This window comes from Artibeus jamaicensis, unplaced genomic scaffold, assembly GCF_021234435.1.
Source record: "Artibeus jamaicensis isolate MK-2021 breed Jamaican fruit bat unplaced genomic scaffold, CSHL_Jam_final contig_700, whole genome shotgun sequence".
NCBI lineage: Eukaryota > Metazoa > Chordata > Mammalia > Chiroptera > Phyllostomidae > Artibeus > Artibeus jamaicensis.
In genome coordinates, this window is record NW_026521930.1 from 5,088,364 (window position 1) to 5,112,926 (window position 24,563).

The following is a 24,563-nucleotide window of genomic DNA, read 5'->3' on the forward strand; positions in this document are numbered from 1 at the left end:
GGAGGACTATGCAGAGGCCAAAAAACCCTTTCGCGAAGGAAGATTGCCCCTCTGCAGCCGCCGTAGCCCAGTCCGACGTGTTGCTCACGTTTTCCGTTGGGTCCGACCGCCGGAAGTGATCCGGGATGGCTCGCCCCACCACTCGTGCGGGGCCGCTGTGCACCGAGCAGTTTGGCTCTCAAGCGGCCCGGGGCTGCTGCGCCGCTGCCGACGGGAGCTTGCAGTGGGAGACCTGGGGGTGGCGCTGGTGGGGGTTCTCCGGGGCTGGTACAGCGAACCCCGGAGGACGAGATGCGGGCGAAGGGGGAGCTCCCGGGACCGCCTTTCCAACTCTCTCGCGTCTCCTGGCTGTGTTCCTGCCTCAGGGCTTTCCTGATAGCGTCAGCCCAGACTACCTGCCCTACCAACTTTGGGATTCCGTGCAGGTCAGCAGGGCGGCATATAGCCGGGGGTAAGCCGAACAGTGAAGGCCACTTCTCCCCGTTTATGGACTGCAGACTGAGGCCCAGAACGCAGTTGTGACGAGTGCCACGTCACACACCAGGGAGCGCTAATATCAGAACCTAGACCTCCATGCCCCTGCGGCCACTTCTCACCCCTTTTCTTTTCTTCTCCAGGCCTTTGCTTCCAGCCTCTCGGGCTCCCTGGCCACCCATGCAGTCTTGCTAGGCATAGGGGTGGGAAATGCAAAAGCCTCTGTTTCAGCTGCCACGGCCACCTGGATAGTGAAAGGTAAGCTGGACCCCTAGAGCCTGACCTATCGCTGCTCATAGCCTCCTCTTTTTTCCTTCGGTTAAGGACCTCGGCCTCCCTTTAACCGCTCTCCCAGTGTTCTGGCCTCTGTGCTGTGATCGGTATAATTATGGACCTATACCTGATTAGGTCAGGGAGCCAGATCTCCCTAGTGCTTAGAATAGTGCCTTGTATCCTGCTAAAGAAAAAAAAAGCGGAGTAAGTTTTAAAGATTTTATTGGCGTTATTCAGTGAGTAGCTACACACTGCTGGAATACTCTGTCCCCATCCCACACCCCAGCCTTGCCGCCATGTCGAGTCCCTAAATTATCTGGAGCCCAGATCCTTAATCACCCTCTCCCCTTTACCCCTGGACTCTTTGTGGAGGACTGCGTAAAGTAAAGAAACCTGCCAGCTGCCTAGGGTGTGGGAAATTGGTTAGTACTAGAAAAAAAAATTGTAGTTCGTTCTGAGTAGGAGATTAGGAGGTTCTGAGAAAAATGAAAGAAAAGCATTTTAGATTCTGTAATACTAGATGATGTTATAAATAGTAACTGTAGTAATCATTTGTTGAATGTGCACAGCTTTTTGAAAAACCGCAGATAAAAAATAGAAGATACAGTTTGGTACCATGCTACCTAGAGAGTGAAACAGAAGAAAAGGGAAACTGCCATGTGCTCCACATCAGAACCCATGGCTCTCTCCACTGTTCTTTGTATTTCACTGCTGTTCCTACTGAGGTTTTAATTAGGCCAAAGTCAGGCTTGCTCTGCTTCTAGCATCAGCCTGGCCACATCTCTGATGAGCCTCAATGGATCTTTGGAGAATCAGGAGGCTCCTGCTTACACCCTCACCATTAGACTGAGCAAACTGACCAAATGTGAGATACCTCTGGGAAGATGCTCTCTCACAGTGTGTGTCAGTGGAGAAGTGGTAGTGATCTGTGGCTTGCACAAGCCATGCTTGTTATATGCCAATCTTTAAATGTGCTGACCCAGTCTTCACAGTAGCTCTGAGATAAGTGTTGTCATTACCTTCATTTTGTAGATGAGGAATCTGAGGCACAGAAAAGTAACTTGCCCAGGGTCATAGTTACTAGGACATGGATTTGAACCAAGGAGGTGTAGTTCAGAGTTCATTTTCATACCACCGAACTGCTTAATTTGGATCTCTTCCATTGCTCTCCTGTTTGCTAGGTGTCTGGAGTACAGTAGGAGCCTGTAGTTGATATTTTCATGTCATTTCTAAGCACCCTAATCTTGTCACCAGCATGCTGCCTATATATGTCTTTAGATTAATTTTAAAAGACCACTTTAAAATATGAAAAAGTATCCATTTACTTTAGAGCCTGTTGTTGTTATAAAAAGCCCTCTTAATTAGAAAGAATTTTATAAATTAATTTTCATTAAACACAGGAAATTTGTATGTAGAGCTTTATATAAGAAACTCCCTTGGAATTTTTTTCTATGGTCATTTTCAGTTACAGACCTCTTAATGGAACAGGATATTAATTGTCATGCTTAACGATAGTAACACTATTAGCTAAGATTTTGTCAGTCTACTGTGTGCGAGGCATTTTGCACATTTACATAATATGTAACTTGGTCTCTGCAGCAGCCATATTAGGTGGGTGCCATTGTTAGTACATTTTTCAGAGGGGAAAGCTGAGGCACAGCAAGATTTAGTAGGGCCAGGATTTGGACCCAAACTGACTGACTCCTGTGTCTCACTCTTAACACCATACTCTTTTTGTCAGTTAGGATTTTAGAGTGGAACTAAGTACAGTTTGTGGACAGCTTATCCCTTACTAGAACTCAAAAGTTTCTAGATCTTACAGCTCAGTTAATTGTAAATGAGGCAGAGACAAGCAGGTAGAAATAAGTTTCCTAGTCCCATGGACAATGTGGAATTTTAGATAATAGGGAGGATATATGTCATTACTATATTCTAGTGCTGACCTCCAGATTCTGGTAGGGACCTTGCAGACTGCCTCTGATGAAGGGCAGAGGAGTCCCTCTTCTGCCAGTGACCCTTGAGTGCAGGACACACACCTGTGTGGATATGAGCACAGTCAAAAGAAGAAAAAAGTCTGGCCAGTGAGCTGTCTCTCAACCAGTAAAAGCAGTCTTGCCATGTTCAGAGCCACTAAGTTGATCCAGTACAAAAATCTTAAATGAACAGTGAAAATTTTGTGTAGAATAAAATGTACTTGAAGGGAAGAGGATAAGGTAAGTGATAAAGGGAGGATGCCTTCACGACAGCCAGCCTGAGGGGTTTGCCTTCAGGGACATACAGGAGACAAAAACGGAGAGGCACAGCAGGCTGGCTGGGAGATGTGCTGTACCTGTGTCTCTGAACAAAATCGCCACTGCTCAGCCCCAGTCTGTTATGGCAATAAGGGAAGGCAGGTCCAGCGGTGCTGTGTCTTCAGCTTCTTTTGGAAAAACTAGAAATTCAGATTTTTTTATAAAATGTCCCATTTTATTTTCCTACCTTTGAGCTTTGTCTGTGAAAGGGAATGATTCCTCTCAAAGTCAGGACTATGTGAAGATTGAACGGCATATATATTTCAGGGGTCCACCAGAGTGCTCCGCAGTCTCCTTCAAATCCAGGATTGGGTAATCTAGTTAGAAGGCCTCGGTGCCTACGGTTGGAGGCTGTGGCAAAGGATGAGTATGTCCGGTTCCAGTGGAGAATGGGGAAGGCTGGTATATATCACCACCTTTCTGTGTTGTGAGAAGCTCCCAACCCCCTTTCCACAACCCAGCTTCCCTTCTTGCATGTCCCGCTTCAGGGTCCATGTCCTTAAGTTTGAGCAAGTTGGGAGACTTCTGCCTGTTGTATCTGTCCTTCCCAGTGCCCACTATATGAGCACTTGTTTGGTTCTCGGTGGTCTCTTGTGATTCCCCTCCTGAACGTAATGACTGTTAGTCTCAGTGTAAGGTGTAGTCTAAATAAGGGGTAGTCTAAATAAGTGAAGGATCAGATGGTAAATATTTTCTGCTTTACAGGCTGTATAGTTTCCATCACAGCAACCTGATGCTACTACCACTGTGTCACAAAAACATCCAGAGACAATCTGTTGCTAACCTAAAAATACTTTTGAAAGGGAGAGGCAACAAGCATTCAAGATCAGTAAGAATTACTGTTTGGGATTCCTGCCTCCTCCCGGACCTTGGCCCTTGGCAGATTGTGTGTGCGGCGGGGCGGGCAGCTCACCGCCCCTGCTCTGGCTGCAGTCTGACTCTGAGTGTGGCTGACATGGCTGGCTGGAATAAGATGAGGCCTTTGCCACTGCTCCTTGTGGCAGCATTGGCGTTCGTCCAGAGGCCAACCTGAGTAGTGTGCCTAGCGAGACATTAAAGATGCAGTGTTTTAACCCATTAGATTGATGAATTGAAAGGCCCAGTTCAGTCAAACTGAAATGGAGCCACTGATCAAGTTCCAGATTTGTTGCCTGAAGTTCCAGGCAGGTATTTGAGGAGTGCATGCAGGTTGTTAGCCATGGTACCCAGACATCTGCATTGAAGTAGAGAATTACCTCCCTCAAGCAGTATATAGACACATAGCATCTTTCCTCTCAGTCTTCAAACTAATATTAATAGGCTTAATAATTATTGTCAAGGATTCCTTTGCTTTCTTTGGCATGCAAGGATCCTAGCATCTGGAGGTGGGGCCAAGAAAATAAGGCCTATGGATGTAGGATGGTTCTCTCCTTGAGCAACATGATTGAAAACCAGAGCATGTTCATGGGTGCATTTGAGATAACTTTCAATGAGGAATCTGTGTGGTCTGAGCTGGAATCTAGTCACCTTCTATCTGTGCAACAACCTGTTCAAATTCTTGACAACGAAGTGAAACTCAGTACGCATATGGATTCAGTCCACATCATCGATCATAGCCCCACCTTTCAGCACTGAAAACTTTTACATTAAGGGATTTTTGCAGAAGCAGCATGACTGACATTAGGAAGGCCTGGACTGAAGACAGCAAGCTATTAGTACACTGAATGTTTTCTCGGCAGGCTCATGTACCTCTTGGAAAACCTCAGTGCAAGACAGTTTTTCAGTGCTGACACATTTGTGGAATTCAGTAACACTCTATAGTTATTTTTTTCTACCACAAATCCACTCAGTTAATGGTTTTTTAAAAATGTGAACATTACTGCCCTGGCTGGTGTGGCTCAGTGAATTGAGTGCTAGCCCGCGAACCAGAGAGTCACGAGTTCGATTCCCAGTCATGGCACATATCTGGGTTGTGGGCATGGTTCCTGGTGGGAGGCACATGAGAGGCAGCCACATATTGATGTTTCTCTCCTTCCCTTCTCCTTCCTTTCCCCTCTCTAAAAATAAATAAAATCTTTAAAAAAATGTAAACATTACTGCTGTCACCTCTTTTTCCTTAGTTGTGTTTGAAAAAGTAGCAAAACAAGTTTGAATTTGATTTTTGTAAAAAAGATGTCTGTTAAATCTTTTGATTTTTATATACAATTTCCTTTTTTATAGTTTAGAATTGATCTTCTTGGGAACACAGCTGAAGTTTTAAAAAATTTTGTAAGTTAATTGGACGTCTTTAATTTGGTCATGTCCAATTTATATAGGTTTCAAAATATTGCATATTGTGAGCAGGGCATTATACAAGATTATGGGGGGAAATCCTATTTGCAGAGTGTACTCTATCAATTTATGTGAGTTTTTGAGTGTGTGTCATTATCAGAGAACTACCAACTGCTTTTTAAAAAATTATTTATTTATCTTTAGAAGGAAAGGGAAGGAGAGAAGGAGAATCAATGTATGGTTGCTTCTGGTGCATCCCCTGCTGGGAACTGGCCTGCAACCCAGGCATGTGCCCTGATGGGGAATTGAACCATGATCTTTTGGTTCACAAGCCCATGCTCAATCCACTAAGCTATACCAGCCAGGGCAAAACCAACTGCTTTTTAAGTCCTCTTACAGTTCAGGTGTCTTGACTTGATCAATCTAATGGGTTGATTAACTGGGCCTTTATATTTAATAAACTAAGCAGATATGTTAAATAAAAATTTTGGATTTATTGCCCAGTATACCTGCTAACATATTTAACAATCATCTGCTTAAGTTTTTGTTTTGACTCAGATAATTTCATAAGGAACACACTTTAGATTCACACACAACAGATCATTTACCATTTTTTGGATAATTGAAACTTGTCTAAGTAAAGAAAGTTTAGTTGAACTTCTTTACAACATTAATATTAGATGATGGATGTCACTTGTCTAACTTCACTTGCCTAACATATATCAGAATTTTGTTGTACTTGAACAAAGCTGAATAAATTTTTTCTTCAGTTAATTTAATATCTTTCGAAGAGATTTAAAAAAACTATAAGAGTAATTTAGCAGAAATAGAACTATAACGTAGAAACATAGTCACATAACTACAAGCATCACATATGTTAGCCTCCGTTTAGGAATAGAAGTGGTAGGTTCAAATTTGTCCATGGAAGTAAAGGGATTTGTGGAGAAGTTATGAGATAATTCAACATCGGGTCCACCAAACACTTGGCACAACTATGTACTTTCTTTGTCTCTGGGTGTTGGTTGAATGCATGTCCAGTGATGCTCATGGTTGCAACAGCCTCAAGGTGGGACGTACTGCAGTCTCTAGCTGAGAAGAAGTTAGTCTGCAGAAAATCTATTAAAATGGCTTATCCTTCTAATGAAGACTGCAGAACTGTTCACCTAAGTTCATATAATGGCAAGAGTCAATGCAGGTTAAGCTGGGAAGTTAGTTACAGGTTATTATTTTTCAGGTGTGATAGCATTTTGTTACCTCTGTAGGGCTAAAACCTTGTTAACTTGATTTGTTCCAGCTCAGATTTATTCTGCAAGTTAAACACACTGCTGAGCATGTCTAGGGTCTTTCTCCAGCTGATGGACATTCCACTAGTGACAGTTAACCTTTTAGCCTTTAGACCTTTCAACTTCAAGACTTGGATGTACCCTTGTATCTGACTGGTCAATCATGAAGAACCTAAGATTTGATTCTAACTTTACATGTTTGCTTGAGGTGAAGAAATTATCTTTCAGAGGATAGCTTTAGGTGTCTTATATTTTGTTGATGCCTGTCTCAACATTGTTTTATCTTTAGCCATATTTAAATCCAGGACTTAATGGAGTTAGTGAAAAATTACTGGGAAAGCTGAATATAAAAAAAATTTTAAGGGAAAAAGGAAAGTTTAAGTGAAGCTATTTAGAATAAGTTTTGCCTTGGCTTTTGTGGCTTTCAGTTGATTGAGTGCTGGCCTGCAAACTGAAAGGTTGCTGGTTTGATTCCCTGTCAGGGTACATGCCTGGGTTGCAGGCCAGTTCCTGGCAGGGGACACACGAGAGGCAACCATACGTTGATATTTCTCTCCCTCTCTCCTTCCCTTCCCCTCTAAAAATAAATAAATAAAATATTTTTTTTAAAAAGGGTCAGGGGAGCAATTACATCAGTAGAAGGAAGGAATTTCTATTAGTGCCAATAACATAACATAGTGATGCTGGTTCTAAACAAGGGTTTTAATTTTCAGTCATGGAGTCATAATATCAGTTCTTTGAGGCACAAGATTTCTGTAGTCCCAGTCCAAAGATTATTTTGCCCTGTTTTAACATGCCAAAGATTCGAAGCATGAGATGTGCAAGGCAGTTCCTCTGGGGTGGCAGCTCTGGCTTCATTTTAAAGTGGCTCTTTTTTTTTTTTTTTTTACAGTATAAATGAATGGGCACAGCTGTGTTCCAGTAAAACTTTATTTACAAAAACAGGAATTGGAGCCCACAGATCACAGTTAACTGATCCTTGGTCTATATCAGTGTTTTTCAAATTGCTGTTTGCTTTTACACTAAATTTGGAGCCTGGAAGCATAATTTTCTGGGCCACCGTGGTATCCCCTGTGTCTCAGTGCCTGGCACAGAGTAGGTACCCAGTGTGAGCATTTGTTGTGCAATGAAGGTCTGGCAGATTCCAGAGGCTTCGCTGACTCCCTGGCCTGAGGAGGCCTCTCCCTGTGGCCCACACCCCCAGCCCTCTGTCAACGCCTGCAGTTCAGATCCTTTTTATTTATTTGTATTCTAATGACCACCTGTGAACCTACTGCCCAACCTAAGAGCTGGAATATCTGAACTTTCCACACAAGATTTCCTGCTGCTTTTGGTGGTTTAAACACTTTATTATTCAGTTTTATTTTAGAGCTTTATGAAAAGTATGCTGTGCTATACATAGTCTTCCTGACCTTTTTCATATGAGGTTTTACTTGAATTCATCCATGTTGACGTGAGTGGTCCATTGACTTCACATCTGCCTGACATGCCATTGAGTGAATGTACCAGAATTTATCTGCACTTCTGTTGATGAGCATTTGCATTTTTCCCAGTTTTTGCTGTTATGAACAGTGCTACAAAGATGATTTCTGGTCCGTGTCTCTCAGTGTGCATGGGTACATAATTCTCTTGGGTGCAATACTGAGTTGAGGAACTGCTGAATCCAGGCACTGCTGACCTGTCGTATAGCTTCATACAGCTACCTCTGTCTAGAATTTACTGTGCCAGATAGCTCCCATGGACAGTGACCCAAGGTCCGTCAGCCATTTTCAGTGCTCGGTCTGCCAGGCCCCAGGATCCTTCCTCATTCCTCACCAATGCCTCTCTCCCCCAGATTCGACGGGCATGCTGGGCCGCATCGTCTTTGCCTGGTGGAAGGGGTGAGTCTGTCTTCTAGGTCAGAGGCTTCTGGCTACTCTCCCAAGACAGTAGTCATGTCTGTCTCAACACTGGCTCTATTTTTCAGCTTCTCTCTCCTGCCAGTTTTCAAGGTAGAGGAGACTGAGCAATTATATCATTAGAGCTAAGTAGTCTTTAGTCAGAGTACCCAGTACAAGTGGCTTGCCCAGGGTCATGTAGCAGTGAATCCACATAGCCATTGCTGTGATCAGATTTGCCTTCAAGAGCACTGACTTTCCACAAGGCTCTGAGTTACCTTTGTTTGCTTATTGGAAGAGAAGACGGAACTGGACAGCGCTTAGCCCAAAAGGAATGACGGTACTCCAGAGGCCACTGTGGAGGTTCAGACACTTAGTTGGACTTTTCCAAGCTGAGTGGGGAGTGGGCTTGAGCAAGTCATCGGGATCCCTGTTTCATATGGGATCAATGTCACCATTTCTCTAGAAGGGATTGAGGGCCTTTGCTGCCTGTCTCCTCCCCAAGTCAGTTACTGGGCAGCCTCAGGAGTGATCGATGGTCTTCTGTTGATTGTGAGTGTGAGGTACAGTGAGATAGTTTATACTAAGTGCTTAGTGCATTGCATGGCACATAATATGTGCTCAGTGAACACTAGCTGCTATTAACAACTCTAATTGTGCCTCATAAACTTTTATGTATCATCTCTAGTTCTTATAAAAGATTTTAGAGTAGGATTGAATGTGTACATTTTACAGATGTGAAGCAAACCTAAAAGAGGGAACTTATCCATGTCACACAGCTTATAACTAGTGAGCTAGAATTTGGACCTAAAGCCTGTACTCCTGTGGTATCGGGTGCTTTAGAGGGCAGAGTCCTAAACCAGGCCCATGTGGTCCAGTCCTGCCTTTGCCATATATTCTCTGAGGAGTTTCCCATGTGTGTCCCACTCCTCACCCAGGAATTCTCCCTTTCTGTCTAAGAGATTTCAGGTTAAAGGTCAGGGCTAATGCTGCAAATTCTGAGCTGTGCTGGGGGCTGCAACATCTCCTCCATTGGGGAGGTGGTCCCCAGGTGTGTTTGCATGAATCAGGGCGTCACTCTGCCTGGCAGAAGAGAGGTGGCCGTCATGGTGGTGTATAATAGAAATAGCCTGGGCCTGGACATCAGAACCTGGCTTTTCCTCCTGGCCAATTCCCCTCCTCGCCCTGTGATCTGAAAGGAGTCATATTCCTTCTCTGGGCTAATTATCTGGAAAATGCAGGGGGTTATATAATGTAGTTTTTACCCGTCCAAAATATGTGGACTTCTTGCCGAGTACCCTCAGAAGAGGAAGGGGAGGGGGGATGGCAGAGAGACCCAGGATAGCCTCTCTCAGCAGAGGGCCAGAGACTGGGAGCAGCCGTAAGACAGTTTGATTCCTTGGTGTATTGTGGGTTAGTTGGAGGGGAAACACTAAGTGACCACCAAAGTTGTCCCAGCTAATGGTGGCGTTTCAGGCAGCAGTGACAGGGTATTAGGACAGGTGTCTGGCTGGGGTGTGGTTTTTCCTGAGCCCTTTAGACCCTACCATGGCCTAAGGATGGCCAGCACTGCCCACAAGATGTGTCAAGATGTGTTTTTGTTTTAAGTCCAAATTGCTAACCTACCTTTCCTCCCCCATAGGAGCAAGCTGGACTGTAATGCCAAGCAGTGGAGGTGAGGAGCTCGGACTGAAAGGAGGAGAGTCTTCTGTTACAAATATCTCTCGCCTCTGGCCTCTATCTAACCTCTGATCCCTTCCCCCAGACTTTTTGCTGACATCCTCAATGATGTAGCCATGTTCCTGGAGATTATGGCTCCCATATACCCAGTCTGTTTTACTGTGACCATCTGCATCAGCAACCTGGCCAAGGTACCTGCTACACCTCTGGGGCACCCCTACACCTGAGATACCCTCCTTAGTGTTGCTGTGTGGGGACTCACTTGGGGTACACAGGTGAGGCCAGCCTGGACCCTGTGTGCTACACACTTCTTTGAAAACTTTCGGATGTTTCTACTCATACCCGACCATACCTTCTGGTCCTTCTTCATCTAGATATTCTCTGGTGACTCAAGTAGTTGAAAGAAGTGTGTAGAGCCACAGTACTGGTGAGGGGCGCTGAGCTGAGAGGGGGAAGGGGTGCTCCAGTGCCAACATCTTGGGACCAGCTCCCTGGCTACCTTTCTTTCAATAAAATATTTTTTGAGTGCCTTTTGCATGTTTGGCATGGAATATGGGCCTTCCCATCTTTGAAAGAAAGCCACACAAAATTAAACAAATATGTATAGAATTATAGCTCCAGATATTCCCGGTGAGAAGGGTATGGACAAGAGGGTTCAGCAGGTAATCTGGTTGGTGAGGGGATGGAGCAGGTCCTCTCTTGGGGGTGGTCCCTGAAGAATGAGTTTAAGGGGCAGGGTGGGTGTTCTGAGCAGAAAGAACAGTGCGGGTCAAGGTCCAGTGGCAAGACGAGCATAGACTGGATGGTGAGGCTAGAAGGGCAGGTGGGGTAAATGCAAGCTCTTCATCTCTGCCAGTCTGCTCACCCTCATGGTTTCTTCAGGTTGGCTTCATCCAGGTGAGTAAACTGAAGCCTAGCAAGGTTGGTGAAGAGTTCAGCATGTCTTCACCGCAGGGTTAAGTACCTGGTGCAGACTGGATACTCTTGAGACCTGTCAGACCCGTCTCAAAGGCCCATGTATCTGTTTCTCCTCAGGGCACTGCTGACATTTCACATGCACCAGTTCTTTGTGGTGGAGGACATGTAGCTTCCTGGCCTGTGTGCTAAATGCTGTGAGCATCCTGTCACCCACCAGGCCAGGAAACCCCAGAGAAAATCACTGCCGTGGACCAAGGATTGAGACCTCTGCCGTGTTTCAAATTCTTCACTGCATCTTTTGGGCCTCAGTCTCTCCATATAAGGGAATAGAACAGGGCCATGAACTTACTCTGCTCCACCCCTCTCCCTCAACCCTCTCTCGAGTACTGGTCTCAATGCCCAGCACCTCTGTCCCCCAGGTACACTAACCAAAAGCCCGCTGTCATCCATGTCTTCTGCCCCTGTCACCCTCAGCTAAATCTCCATTCAGTTCTGTTATTTTCCCTCCTGAACCTCTCCAATCCAGTCACTCCTCCATCTCCATGTCACCTAGTGGTTCCTCGCTACTGAAAAAACACAACTGCTTCCCCAGTAGTCTCCACCTTCATTCTCACCCTCTTCAGTTCTCGGAGTGGCTCAGTCGTCCTCTTAAGAGTGGAAGTCAGGTCAGGTCACTTCCTCGCCCCGTTGCTCTTGGGACAGAGTTTAACAGGGCTTGCAAGATTCCAAGTGACCAGGTCCCAGGTCATTCCTGCTCATTTGTACCACGTTCCTCTTACCTTTTAGCAAACTGTTTCCTCAGTCTACATACCAGCTTGTTTTTTCTTATCGTCGATTGATTTATAAGCTTCCTGAAGGCAGGGGTTGAGCCTGTATTATATCACTTAAATCTGTGCCTGACATCTAAAAAAGGCTTGGTAAATATCAGATGAATGAAGATGATCAGTGGCTCCTATCAATAAGCTTTAGATTGCAGAGGGAGAGATCCAAACCTCTGGGTTTTGAAATGTCCTGGAAGACTTGGATCTGCCTTGACTGGGGCAGGAAGAGAGTGGAGTGTTAGTCGTGGCAGGCAGAGTGCAAGCATAACCAGATACCAGACTGAGCCTGGGAGCTCGGAGGCCAAGTAGCTGCAGCCAAAGTAGAAGTTGGAGGGCAGGGAGTTCTGGGCTAAGAAGGGTCTTTGGGCCTCCACCTTGGGGAAAGAAATTGAGTGTCCTTGGGGCCGGGTCCACAGAGTGGTGTGGCAGGCAGAACTTGAGTTTTCTCCTGGAATAAGATGGGGGGTGGACGTAACAGAATCTGTGCAGAGTGAGAACCAGCACCAAGGGCAGCATGCAGGGTTTTGCTGCAGGGTTGCTGGAGGCCTTATTTTCTCCAGCGGGTTTGAGCCGTTTACTTGGCTCACTCACAGAAGTGCCTGTGTTTTCTGAGCTCATGGCCACTCTCACCTTCAGTCCTCCCTTTCTCCACCCAGTGCATTGTGAGCGTGGCCGGCGGGGCCACTCGGGCTGCACTGACCATGCACCAGGCCCGGAGAAACAACATGGCCGACGTGTCAGCCAAGGATAGCAGCCAGGTGAGCAGCAGAATTGAGGGGGATGGTGTGAGGGAGAACGGGGTGGGCAGGCACGTCAGGCTTGCTCACAGTTTAGGAATGTGAGTGCTCCTCAGGGAAGGAGTGGGAGACATGCAGAAAAATGCGGGTACTCCCTGCTCTGACTTTCAGGTTAGGTAATCAGGTGTTGGGGCACGGGCTCTGGTGGCAATAAGTCCAAGCTTGTCTTAGCCTTTGCCCACTGCCCAAGTATGAGCCCTAGCCCTCACCCTCACCCTCTCTGGGAGGGGAATGTTCTGATCATGTGAGGCCCCACATGTTAAAGCACTCAGCAAGTCACTGGGCTTGTGAGGTGCTGGGGTCACTGGCCAGAGGAATCCAGTCAGCAGTTTAGCAGGCCTTCTGGCCCAGCCACTCCCCTGACCAAGGGAGCTTGGAGTAGGGGTGGCATCTCCCCTACAGGCTGAACCCTACAGGTATTGGGCCCCCCATAACCCCATGTGCTAAGTGTTTATGTGCATTGCATCATTTAACTATCACACCAACCCTGTATTTGTTAAGTGTTAACCATGTATTTCATTTACATGAACTCATAAGTTTTTATAGTGATCTTGTCAGGTGCTATTCACTGTTGTCATTCTATCAACGATGAAGTGAGGAATAGAGCGATTCAGTTTCCTGGGTCCCCTTGGACACATCCCTTCCCTCAGGAACTGGTTGGACTAGTGCTTCCTATTGTCTCTCCTGTAGATTGTTAGGGAAGAAGACTAAGTACGACCCAAGCCTTGATCTTTAGGACCTCCCGGCATTGTTCCTACCATCTCTTATCTATTCTTTTTCCAAGCCCTCAGCCCTCCCCCACCCCCAGCCTGTATTTTCCAGGGCTTCCAGGCTTCCTCAGTCCACAGAGGCAGTAACGCATCACAGAGGTAACCTGGGGTATGTTCAGTCCTGCAGTAGGCCCTTGCTTTCTGCTGATGTTGCTGCAAGATATGGCTGCTCCCACCTAGGGAAGAGGCAGTCCCTCTGCTCTTCCTTGGGAGTCCCTGAGCTCCCAAGGTTTCTGGTCCCAGTTTACTGTTGCACCCACAGCCTCTATTTCCAGGTCACCCCCTCATCCAGGTGCCTGGGTAAGAAAAGCTCTCTAGCTTAAGGCCCCCTCCATGCCAGAGCCAACTCTCCTGGAGACCCCAGTAGTCAGGGGCACCAATCTACATTCCTCCTTCCTCATGATAAGCTGGGGGCAGGTGGCCTGGAGTCCTTTCTCTTAGGGTGAGCTCAGTCAAGCCATCTCAAGCCATCAGAGTGATTTAATAACGTTGGTTCTCAAGTTTTTAAATCTTGTGCCTTTCTTCCTAGGCCATAATTTGACCCCTTTGTAAAAGTGTCTGCTGGTAATTGCATACCCAGCAGTTACTGGGGGGAATTCAACATTTTTTAACTACCAAAAAAAAAAAAAAACAAAACTTCATTCTCTGAACATTTCCTTGCTTAAGCATAGGGCTACTCAGGTGACCCTTGCCAAACAAAGAAAATGTTTCAAGGGCACTGTATCTCCCTGGGCAGAGAAGCAGCTGGTATTTTTTTTTAATGATAGCACATTCACTAAAAATGTTAAAAATTTAGTAGGCACCCTCATCAGCGTAGGGAGACCTGGGTGGTTCTGGGGCAGGGAGGAACATTGTGAAAGGCACTCAAGGCTATTCAGTCTGGCCTGGAGGGGAGCCCTCCAAATCCCAACCCCTCTGCCATCTTCCAGGAGACGCTGGTAAACCTGGCAGGGCTCCTGGTCAGCCTCTTGATGCTTCCCCTCGTGTCAGATTGCCCTAGGTAAGCTGAGAGCACGTGTGGGACAGAGGCGCCCAGCTGGCCTCCGCCCCTGCCGACCACCTCACTCTTTCATTCCAGCTTCAGCCTCGGTTGTTTCTTCCTCCTCACCGCCCTCCACGTCTATGCCAACTACCGGGCAGTCCATGCCCTGGTCATAGAGACCCTGAATGAAGGCCGGCTTCGGCTGGTCCTGAAGCACTTCCTTCAGAGGGGGGAGGTACTTGACCCTACTTCAGCCAATCGGATGGAGCCATTGTGGACAGGTGACCCACCCCCTCGGTCTCAAGTCCTGTGTCTCTCAGTCTGTCCCTCTTCCTGGCACTCCTGACTCCAACTTCCCACAGGTTTCTGGCCGTCTCTGTCTCTGTCCTTGGGGGTCCCCCTGCATCGCTTAATCTCCAGGTAAGTAGCCCAGTATCTCTCACTCATGACTACTGGTCTCCAGCTCCCACGCATGCGCCTTGTTCTAATTACACAGTGGCTTCCCTTGACCAGGCCCACCTCTGCTCTAGGTTCTTTATTTCCACTGAACAGATGTGGGGTCAGTATGGGTGCTTGAGTGCAGCTGAATGTGTAATGTAGAGTCAGTATAAAGGATATATTTGTCAGATGAAAGAAGAGTGGGTGGGTGGGATAATGGATGACAAGATGTGTAAAGAATGGAAGGTGGCTGTGGGGCACATGGCAAATGGCTAAGGGATAGATGGGAAGTGGGTGAAGGACAGATGAAGTGTGGACAGTTAACTGGTGGCTGTTCACTCCTGCCTTTGCTTTCTCCTCCCCCACCACACTCTTTCCTTCAGTGTCTTTGAGCTGCAGCAGCTGGTTGAGGGACACCGAGAACCTTACCTTCTTCACTGGGACCAGTCACAAAGTAAGTGTGCCCTGTTCTCCCAGCCTTAGGCTCATCCACCTGGGGTCAACCTCTCATCCCTCCAGCCCCAGGGCCACAAGCCCCGGACAAGCTCTGGACAGTTTGGAGTTCACCTGGTGTCCTGGAGGGAGCTCTAGACTCAGACTTGATGCATTTGGATTAGAGCTGCATGTGCCATAAAGTTCACTTTACTCCTCTGTAAAATGGAGCTAACGATACCTGCCTTATTACCTGCAGTGTTTTTATGAGGATCAAATGAGGTAGTTATGTAAAAGCACTTTGTATATTGTGACACACTTACTTAAATTAGTTCATGACTTTTAGTTATCTCAGGGGGACTACTTTCCTCTCCCATCCAGTCACTTCTTGAGGAAAATAGTACTAGAGTTTACTGGTCTGCTGGTCATATGTTAAAAGGTGCTTATTCTCACCAGCCATTACAAACATGCAAAATAAACCCACCTCGGTGAGCTGCTGTGAAGTTGCATTTGGAAATTGGGCATTTTGGTTTGGCCAGAGCACTGGGGAGCAACAGGAGATGAAGTGAGAAAGGAAAGAATGAGAGACGGCCTTCCATGCCAGGCGAGGGCCTCTGGGGTCAGACAGGAATGAAGCAAGTGATGGGTCAGGTGTCTGGGGAGTGGCCCTCTCTGGTGCCAGTCTGTCTCTGGGTCTCCAGACCGAGTACAGGTTGTTCTGAGCCAGATGGCAGGCCCTGAGACCATCCTAAGGGCTGCCACACATGGGCTGGTGCTTGGAGCCCTGCAGGAAGATGGGCCCCTCCCAAGAGAGCTGGAGGAACTGAGGAACCGAGTACGGGCAGGTAAGAGCCTCACAGTCTAGACTGCTGATAACTCCGAATGGGGTGGACAGAGGATGTTCAGCTTGGGAACCCAAGAGCTCCTGGTTCTGCACCCCCATCCAGGTCCTAAGAAAGAAAGCTGGGTCATCATCAAGGACACACACCAAGTGTTGGACAAGCTATTCCCAAAGTTCTTGAAAGGTAACATCCTCCAGGCTCCTTGGCCTCTGAGGCCTTCTCCCCAGGGGCTGTGCCTACCCCCATCCCCTCCACCTGGGAGGTGGTAGACCTGGGTTCTCTGTGAGCTTCAGTCTGGGCCTCAGTTTCCCTATCTGTGCAGTGGAGAGGTTAGGATGCTCCCTGAAGCTTTGTCAGTGTTGAGTCTCCATAATAAATCCCAGTTGGCACTGAGGAACTGGGAGTGAGGGGAGGCTTACAAATGCAGGTGCTAATCTTTAATTAGCACATACTCCATTCCATCCCTTTACCATGTGCTAGCTCAATGAATTCTTGCTGTAACCAGATGAAGTTTTAGCCTCATTTTATGCCAGAGATCACCCAGCAGAGGCAAGGGAAGCCTGAGCAGGACATAAAGCCTCTACCCAGCCTGTGCTGCTCCTTACCCCTCTCTCCAGGGTAAGCTCAGACTCCTGTCCAGGAGTCCCTGTAGTACCCATAACCCAACCCCATGACCTCTCCCCAGGACTGCAGGATATGGGCTGGAAGACTGAGAAGCACCAGCTAGAGGTGGATGAGTGGAGGGCCACTTGGCTCTTGTCTCCCGAAAAGAAGATCTTGTGAGCAGCCCACATGGAGGGCTACATCCCAGGTTAAAATCCTGAAGTAAGAACACTTTGACTGCAGCAGAGCGTGGGAAAAGGGTAGCTTTATTTTTGCGTGGAGAACGGCTGTGGCTGTTTGGCCAAGGCCTCAGTACATAACTGCCAGTCTTAGCCTGGATTGGGCTCCAGGCAGACAAATTAGAAAGGGAACTGTGGCCTTCCTCCTTCCCTCCTGCCCTGAGTGTCTCATGGTGTCCCAACATAGTTGGCCTCAGGCATAAAAGCCCCAGAGGAAAGTGGCCACGGCCATCATGAGCAGGGCATTGAAGTTGACCACACGGGCCCATTTTGGGTCCTCACTGATGTCCTCCAGCTGCCTGGTTGCTGTAGCCATCTCCTCCTGGGTGGGGGGTGGGGAACTACCTGCCCCGCCCTTGCGCATTCCACAGAACCAGAGCAGGCACTGGCGAAACAGGCCTGGTGCTGGGGATTGGGACTCTGGGAAAAATTGAAGCCCTACAGTGAGTTTGAGGGAACTTGGTTCCCCCACCTCCGTAGTCCCACCTCCTGGAGACTTACCCTCCATCTCTATTGCATGCTCGGGATGCCCGTTCTGTACTGGGGTTGAGGCTGAACCTTCCACCTCATCAGCATCCAGGTCCTCCCGCTCCTCCTTGCTGTGCCGGAGACTGAAAACCAGGCGGTGGAGCTGGGGAAAGGTGGGAGCAGGGAACCAGTGGGAGTTCTGTTCCCCCAGCCCCACACCCTGGTGTCTCATCCACACTACCACTTGCTAGCCTCCCTCTGTCCGGCCTGTACACCTAGCCCGGGAGCAGCTCAAACATGATGTATGGCTGTCTTTTGCTCTCAGGCTAAACCCAAGCTCTTCAGCTGGGTGTTTAAAGCTCTTGGCTCTGCTTCATCACCCCAGGTCCCCTGTCTGCACTTAAAATTGTAGTACTTTAGACTCCAGTCTTACAGTCCATGTAGATATTTGCTCATATTTCCTCCTGTCGCCTTTCCACCCACTTCTCCACCTGTGGAGTCCTGAGCCCATCCTCCAGGGCCTGGCTCTGTCATCTAGTCCCCTACCCCCACACCCAGTCAGCCCTGCCTCCAGGCACTTGCCCTGCAGCAGAACAAGACCAGGCCCTTCTGTGTCCTTCTCAGCCACCAATCATCTCCTGTGTTTCTAGTCCCAAAGGCCATGCCAAGGAAGTAGGGAGCTTTATCACTTCCCCCTACAAACTTTTTCAAGCCACCTCCCCCAAACCTCCAATAAATGTCACTAAGTAAAAACATTGTGCTTTGCAAATACAACTTCAAACTGGACCCCCCAGCCTGCCCTCAATGGTCCTTAACAGAAAATTCGGTCACTCCACTGGTGTACCTAGAAGCAAACTGGCAAACACGGTACCTGTTTGGTGCCTGCCCAGAGGCTGCCACTTACATGCTTGCGTGGGATGGGTGCTGTGCACAGTGAGACTACAAGAGTGAGGAGGCCAGAGCAGACAAAGAGCACGATGGCAAAGTAGAGGTAATGCACCCCACAGAGGAGTGCTGGGCACACGGAGGGTTGAACGCAGCTGCCAGAGCCAAAGGAAAACTCCGGAATAAGGCGCGCCAGGCCCATCAGCAGGCCCCCAATCAGCCCCCAGAAGGCACCCTGCGGGATAGAGAGCGTCAGCCGCTTCTGATACCCAAGCCCAGCACCACGCAAACAATGTACACACATGCTCACTTTCTCATTGACGCGGGGCACGAAGAGCGCCAGCACGAAGACCGCAGACACAGGTGGTGCCAGGTAGCTGGAGACTGCCTGCATATAGTCGAAGAGCTGTCCGCCCTGTGCTGCCTGCACCACAGGTAGCCAGGCCACCGACACTGCCACGATGAACACCACCCAGAGCCTGCGGTGAGCAGCCATGAGACTTCACCCAGGACCCCATTCTTCCCTAACCCTACCAAGTGCTTCCGGTCCCCCTCCAGGGCTGACTCGTGGGGGGGGGGGGGAGGAGCCCTGCAGTCTCACCGTCCTACTAACAGCAACTCGCGGTCCCCTGCACGAGGCCGCAGGCGCGTGTAGATGTCCATGGTGAAAAGTGTGCTGCTGCTGTTAAAGATTGAGGCCAGTGAGGACATAAGTGCAGCCAGCATGACCGCCAACATGAGTCCACGCAGACCTGTGAGCCAATGAGAGCAGTGAGGGTGCGGGGCTGGCGGTGGGTGATTCCTTCCAGTGGCAGTCTCCAAAGAATGCCTGCACCTGCGGGCAGGGGCAGCCTGGGTGCTCGCCCTCACCATTGGGCATGAGCTTCACGACGAGCCGCGGGTAGGCGATGTTGGAGCAGCCCACCTCAGTGCCGCACACGCGCTTACACACCTCGGGCACCACACACGCCACTTCGTCTGGGGGAAAGGGCAGGACACAGCTAGGACAGGTCCGGGAACTTGGATCCCTGAAGTGGGGGCTGGGAATTCTAATGGAGGTGAGGTGGGATTCCTGAAAGGAGGTGGGACTGGATGACCGACTTTCCAAATCTTAGGACTAACAGGTATGGAAAGCAGGCACCCAGATCCTTACATGAGAAAGGGTCTGGATGAGGGACAGGACACGTGGTCGGGTCGGGGTGCATGTGTTACCTGGGAAGAGGATGCGGCTGATCATGCCCGGCATGACCATGAGGAACATAGGCATTAGCTTCAAGTAGCCGCACAGGATGCAGCCCGCCTTGATGTGGGTCAGGTTCTTCCCCGCCAGGCAGCGCTGCACGATGACCTGTGACCAGTGGCGTTCAACTACCTGTGGCCACTCCCAGCTAGTCCTACCCCTCAGGCCTTGCCTCAACTTGCTGCTCCAAATCAAGCCCTTCCTGGCTTAGGGCTGCAGCAATCCTGCTCCATACGCAGCCCTGGCCGGTTGGATCCAACGTCCTGGAATTTAGCTCCATCCTGGCAGGGTCCTTGACCTGTCAGACCGCCACTTGACCCTGCTCCACCACAGGGCTTCAGGCTCCACCCATCTCAGGTTGCCCCCACCCCACACTGGCAGTCACAGTGGTTCTGGTTCTGCCCCAGCCTGGCTGGCTGCCCAAGCCTGGCTCCCCACCCAAGCCCTGACTTCGCACCTGGTCACTGCACCAGTACCAGCCAGAGACGATGGTAAGTCCCAGGAGCAGAGCCGGCCATGGTAGGTCCCCCGTGACAGGGTCCCGGAGCAGATGGTAGGAGTCGGGCCGAGGCTGGTAGCAGGAGCTGGAGATGTTGCCCACAGCGGGATCCTCGGACACCGTCAGCGATGTAATTGCCCCCAAGTATTTGTCGAAAAGCCCTGAATACCCGCCCACCTCGTGGAAAGCTGTGCGGGCAAGACCGTCAGGGGACCTGGCGCCCCCCCAAGACCCTCCCTACAGCCCACACACCTGAGACCTGGGATGCCCCAGCTCCCAGAGTGAAAGCCCTGCAACACGTGACCTCCATGCCCCTCCCCCATTGGGACATACCGTAACCCATGAGGATGAAGGCCCCCCCAAGAATGACGAAGGTCTGCACGGTGTCCGTGTACATCAGTGCTGCCAACCCTCCTGCAATGGTCCTGGGTCAGTGGGGACGGTCCAGACAGGCCGTTTCTAGTACAGACCCTGTCGTTCTAATATGGAAAAGATGGCCCATTTCCAGCCTCATGCACTTGGGAAACAGAAGGCAGGCCTTGGTGAGCAGAGTATGGCCTAGTGAGGCTCTTACCACATCTCCCAAGCCTATTCCCTTCCCCAAGCCCCTGCCGCGGCCACCTGTCACAGTGTAGACCATGGTGATGCCCAGGAGTGCAATGACGGAGGCATAGATGTTCCAGCCCAGAGCCTGTTGAATGAATACTGCCCCGGAGAACATGTCCACCTCGGGGTAAGCAGAGAACACGCAAATCAGGACCCAAAGGCCAGGGCAGGGCCCTAGGTTCATTTCCTGCCCAGACCACAATGCTATGTGGCCAGGCCTCAAAGGTTCCCTCCTTTTTCCATGGCCTGGTCTTCGCAGGTCCCACCCACTGTGGCCATGGCTCCAGAAATCCATGCCTTCCAGGCCCTGCCTCCATCAGGATCTTACATCCATTTCTCCTCGGACTCTCCCCTCCAGGGCTTTCTAAAGACCTTGACCCTGTGATCCTGCTGCCTTTTAGGTCCTGGTTCCACCCACTGCACATGCGCACCGAAATCTTGGTGAAGATGTACAGAAAAAGCGATAGCACGGATAGGTAGAGGCGAATACGGTGGCCGCCGAAGCGCTTGCGTAGGTACTGTGGCATTGTAATGACGCCTGCGGTCAGATACACCGGCGCAAAGAGCCAGCCGAGTAGCATCACCACAAACAGCGCCTGTGGGCACAGTGCAACAGCTGACAGTGACTCCCTGAGATCCTGCCCTGAGCACATCCGTGTTCCCCAGCCCCCCCCCCCCCCCCAGAGTATGAGAGACCTTCTTTCCATAAGCATGCTGTTCTAAAGGCGAGTTCACATCTGGGGCCCAGAGGATAAAAATACAAACGATATCTCTAAGCCCTGGGCATTAAGGAACATAGTCCTGACACCTTCCTGAGCCCTTAACGACAGCCCTCCTTGCCTTTCCAGGCCATGACCCCCGGCCAGTCCTTCGCAAGATAGGGTCCCTAACCCCTACCCTCAAGTACATGAGTCCAAGCACAGACCCCTCGGCCTGACCCCAGCCTCTGCCAGGAACGGCTGCTTCCACTCTCCTCTCCATTCAAGAAACCATCAAGGCTCAGCTTGGAGGCCTCCTCCAGGAAGCCCTGAGCTTGAAGCCCTTCTCTCTCCAGCTTTCCAAGGTAAGTCTCAGTCTCAGAGCTTTGTCTCCCTCCCACTTCTGCAAGGAGCTTTAATTTGGCCCTGACATCTTCACTGGGCCACCACTTAAGAGAGCAAAAAAAAAACAAAAACCAAGCACTTCACTATCTTTGAGACTGTTCATCCTACTTCAGATAGGAGTAAATCAAGGCCACTGGAAGTAGTGGCTGGTCCAGGCTCAAACAGCAAGTCAGGAACAGGACATATCCTTACCCTGAAAGTGGTACATCCTTTCTTACATCCTTCTGCCTCCATGCGGGACATGTGACCCTCACTTGAACCCCAACACTACCCCACAATCTACCCTCACATTCTTCCTGCTTGGAGCCTATCTAGGCACTACCCTTCCAAAGGTTCCCACTGGGGGTGAGGGTTATTGGCAAAAAGGGGCCTCACGTTCCACTCAAATCCAGCCACAGCCAAGCCGCTTGCAGCACCGGTTCCTGCAAGGCCCACAAAGTGGCCACTGCCGATGTTGCTGGCAAAGAGAGAGGCCCCGACCTGGGTGACCAGAGGTATGAGTAAGCCAGGCTGCTTCTCTGGGCCCCTCCCACTCCACAGCCCAGCCTCTCTCACCGGCCACCACACCATGCTTCGTCCTGCCAGGAAGTAGCCACCCACGGTGCCTCTGTTGGTTCTGCACATGGACTGGGAGACAGGAGTTGGAGAGACCTGGGATCAGGGCACATCTCTGGACCTCATTAGCCTCTTCAACACATTCCTCAGCCTTGTTTCAGGCTGAAGATTAACCAGTGCTCAGCTTCCCTGATGGTTCATACCCCACCCCCACACTCCCTTCCCAGGCACCAAGAGCCACCCATGCCCTAATCAGGTGTCCAACTACCCAAGCCTGAGTGTGGCTAGATTTGGCCTGACTTTCCTGGGGGCCTTGGATCCGGCCTATGGCTCTGGTCAGCCATAATGTAGATGGCTGACCATCTACATTATGTAGATGGCTCCTCTGTTCAGAGGAGTCATTTAAAATGCTATTCCTGAGGAAAATACTAGCCCAATCCAAAAATGGAAAGACAAAGAATGGGTGTTGGCTAAGCCTCCCCGAGGCTATCAAAAGACTTACTTGTGGGGGTAGAGAACAGTGGAGAGACGTACTTGCTCCTTCTTCCCCAGCCCCTGCTTTCTCCCTCACAGATCTAGGCATCCTGCCCCTCGTGCTACCCGAGGTCTCCCCGAGACTTCCCCCCATGCACCAGAAACCTGGCCCCCAGCAGCACCCCTCCGCTTCTCACCCACAAGCCAACACCAAGGACCAGTAGGAAATAAGCAGCGATGACCAGGATGTCGGCAGGGTTGTTGATTAAGGCGCTCTGCTCCCCCAGCCCTGGTGGCAAGCCTGCCTCTGTGTGCTCCTCCATTCTGACCAACATCTGCCCCTCAAGGGACCAGCCCTTGGATTCTCCCGGGGGAGAGATTAATGGTTACCTCAGGTGCAGTGAGTTGACAAATCATCCAGGCCTTGTCCCGCCTCCCTGGCTTTGTTTAACTGAATCAGGTCACATCAAGGCAGAAGATCGGTTTTGGGGAGGTGGGCCCTTTCAAGTTCCTTCCCGGGCCTTATCCCCTACCCTTTCCCCAGTGCCTCGGGCTCAATATCACTTCATCCCCTAAAACTGCCTACTTTTTAGCTTTGACCAAGAGAGCCTGGCTGAGCCAGCCCCCTGGTTCTGACTAATCCAGAGGGATCACTTTCCAACACCAACCTGACATCGTCACACCCCTGCTCAGAAACACTCCATCACACTCAGGCGGAAGCAGAAGCTCCTCAGCTTGATGTTCAAGGCCTTCCCTGCTCCAATTCCTGCCCATCCTTTCCCTTGCTCCCATACCAAATACCAGGTCTAGAGTTTCCTTCTATTTCCTTCCTATTCCTTTGTTCTGCCCTGCCCGTGTATTTCTACGCCCCAGAACTGTTGCCTCAGCTGTACCTTCTGCTTAGAGGCCTCCCTGCCTCCCAAATGGCTAACTCCTATTCAGTCTTCGGTACCCAGCTCATGTTACTTCATTTTTATTTTTTAAAAAATTTTAATATATTTATTTATATTTAGAGAGAGGGGACAGGAAGGAGAAAGAGAGGAAGAGAAACATCAATGTGTGGTTGCCTCTCATGTGTCCCCTACTGGGGACCTGGCCTGCAACCCAGGCATGTGCCCTGACTGGGAATCAAACCAGCGACCCTTTGTTTCACAGGCCTGTGCTCAATCCACTGAGCTACACCAGCCAGGGCTCATGTTACTTCTTTAGGAAAGACTTCTCTGACTCTTCTGATGCAATTCCAAGCACACAGTTTGGCCCTTGTCTGGGTCCAGGTCTGAGCCTCCCCAAAAGATGGAAGTTACCCGATTTATCTCTGGAGTTCTGTTGCTCAGCACAGGGCTGGATACAAGAAGGGTGGGGGTTGCCGAATAGCTGTACCTCTCTCTGCCTTCAGGAACTGATCAGACTTGGAGGTCTGACTATAGCAGTTGACTTTGTGCCTGAGGTGGGGAATATAATGAGCTACGTTTAGGAGTGCCTTAAAAAGCAGACCCCAACATGAGAATTGGAGTGCAAGAACTTTACCGGGGAGGTGATACCAATAAGGACTGTGAGGATTTGGGAAGTAGGAAAAGCCAATAAAGAATATGTCCACTGACAGGTTACCACTGTGAACAACTGGAACACAATCCCAATGGGGGACTCTCAGACTCTGTGGAGAACACACCTCAAAACTGACCCTCGGATGGTCAGACAGCTAGGGTAGTTCTTCACCAGTTTCAGTCTCTAACTAGTTGGAGCTTCTAAAACCTCCCCACCCA

At 49.6% G+C, this 24,563-nt stretch overlaps 2 protein-coding genes and 1 pseudogene across 8 annotated transcripts; 2 read left to right on the top strand and 1 right to left on the bottom strand.

The window, feature by feature from the left end:
• Positions 1-106: 106 nt before the first annotated feature.
• On the top strand, positions 107-18,193 carry RUSF1 (RUS family member 1). Of its 3 annotated transcripts, none has more exons than XM_053671521.1 (13): positions 107-425; positions 618-732; positions 8,406-8,451; positions 10,091-10,123; positions 10,214-10,319; positions 12,524-12,625; positions 14,364-14,434; positions 14,513-14,697; positions 14,779-14,836; positions 15,238-15,308; positions 15,988-16,131; positions 16,207-16,311; positions 16,814-18,193. In XM_053671521.1, the coding sequence occupies exons 1-13, from the start codon at positions 126-128 to the stop codon at positions 16,909-16,911; spliced, it is 1,434 nt and encodes a 477-aa protein (XP_053527496.1). In that variant the 5' UTR covers positions 107-125; the 3' UTR covers positions 16,912-18,193. The 3 variants fall into 3 exon arrangements, with proteins under 3 accessions (XP_053527496.1, XP_036986345.2, XP_036986346.2); XM_037130450.2 differs by having other exon boundaries at positions 16,234-16,311; XM_037130451.2 differs by lacking the exon at positions 15,988-16,131 and having other exon boundaries at positions 16,234-16,311.
• LOC119038041 (thioredoxin reductase-like selenoprotein T) lies at positions 745-5,117 on the top strand (annotated as a pseudogene).
• On the bottom strand, positions 16,127-23,156 carry SLC5A2 (solute carrier family 5 member 2). 5 transcript variants are annotated; one of them, XM_037130449.2, is made up of 14 exons: positions 22,998-23,156; positions 22,327-22,398; positions 22,147-22,251; positions 21,100-21,264; positions 20,684-20,789; positions 20,396-20,476; positions 20,021-20,250; positions 19,536-19,671; positions 19,194-19,301; positions 18,925-19,075; positions 18,634-18,802; positions 18,343-18,558; positions 17,472-17,601; positions 16,127-16,236 (listed from the first exon to the last, which is right to left on the bottom strand). In XM_037130449.2, exons 1-14 carry the CDS (start codon positions 23,133-23,135, stop codon positions 16,148-16,150), a joined length of 1,896 nt encoding a protein of 631 aa, XP_036986344.1. In that variant the 5' UTR covers positions 23,136-23,156; the 3' UTR covers positions 16,127-16,147. The 5 variants fall into 5 exon arrangements, with proteins under 5 accessions (XP_036986344.1, XP_036986342.2, XP_036986340.2 ...); XM_037130447.2 differs by lacking the exon at positions 16,127-16,236 and adding an exon at positions 16,979-17,390; XM_037130445.2 differs by lacking the exon at positions 16,127-16,236 and having other exon boundaries at positions 16,979-17,601.
• Positions 23,157-24,563: the final 1,407 nt, after the last annotated feature.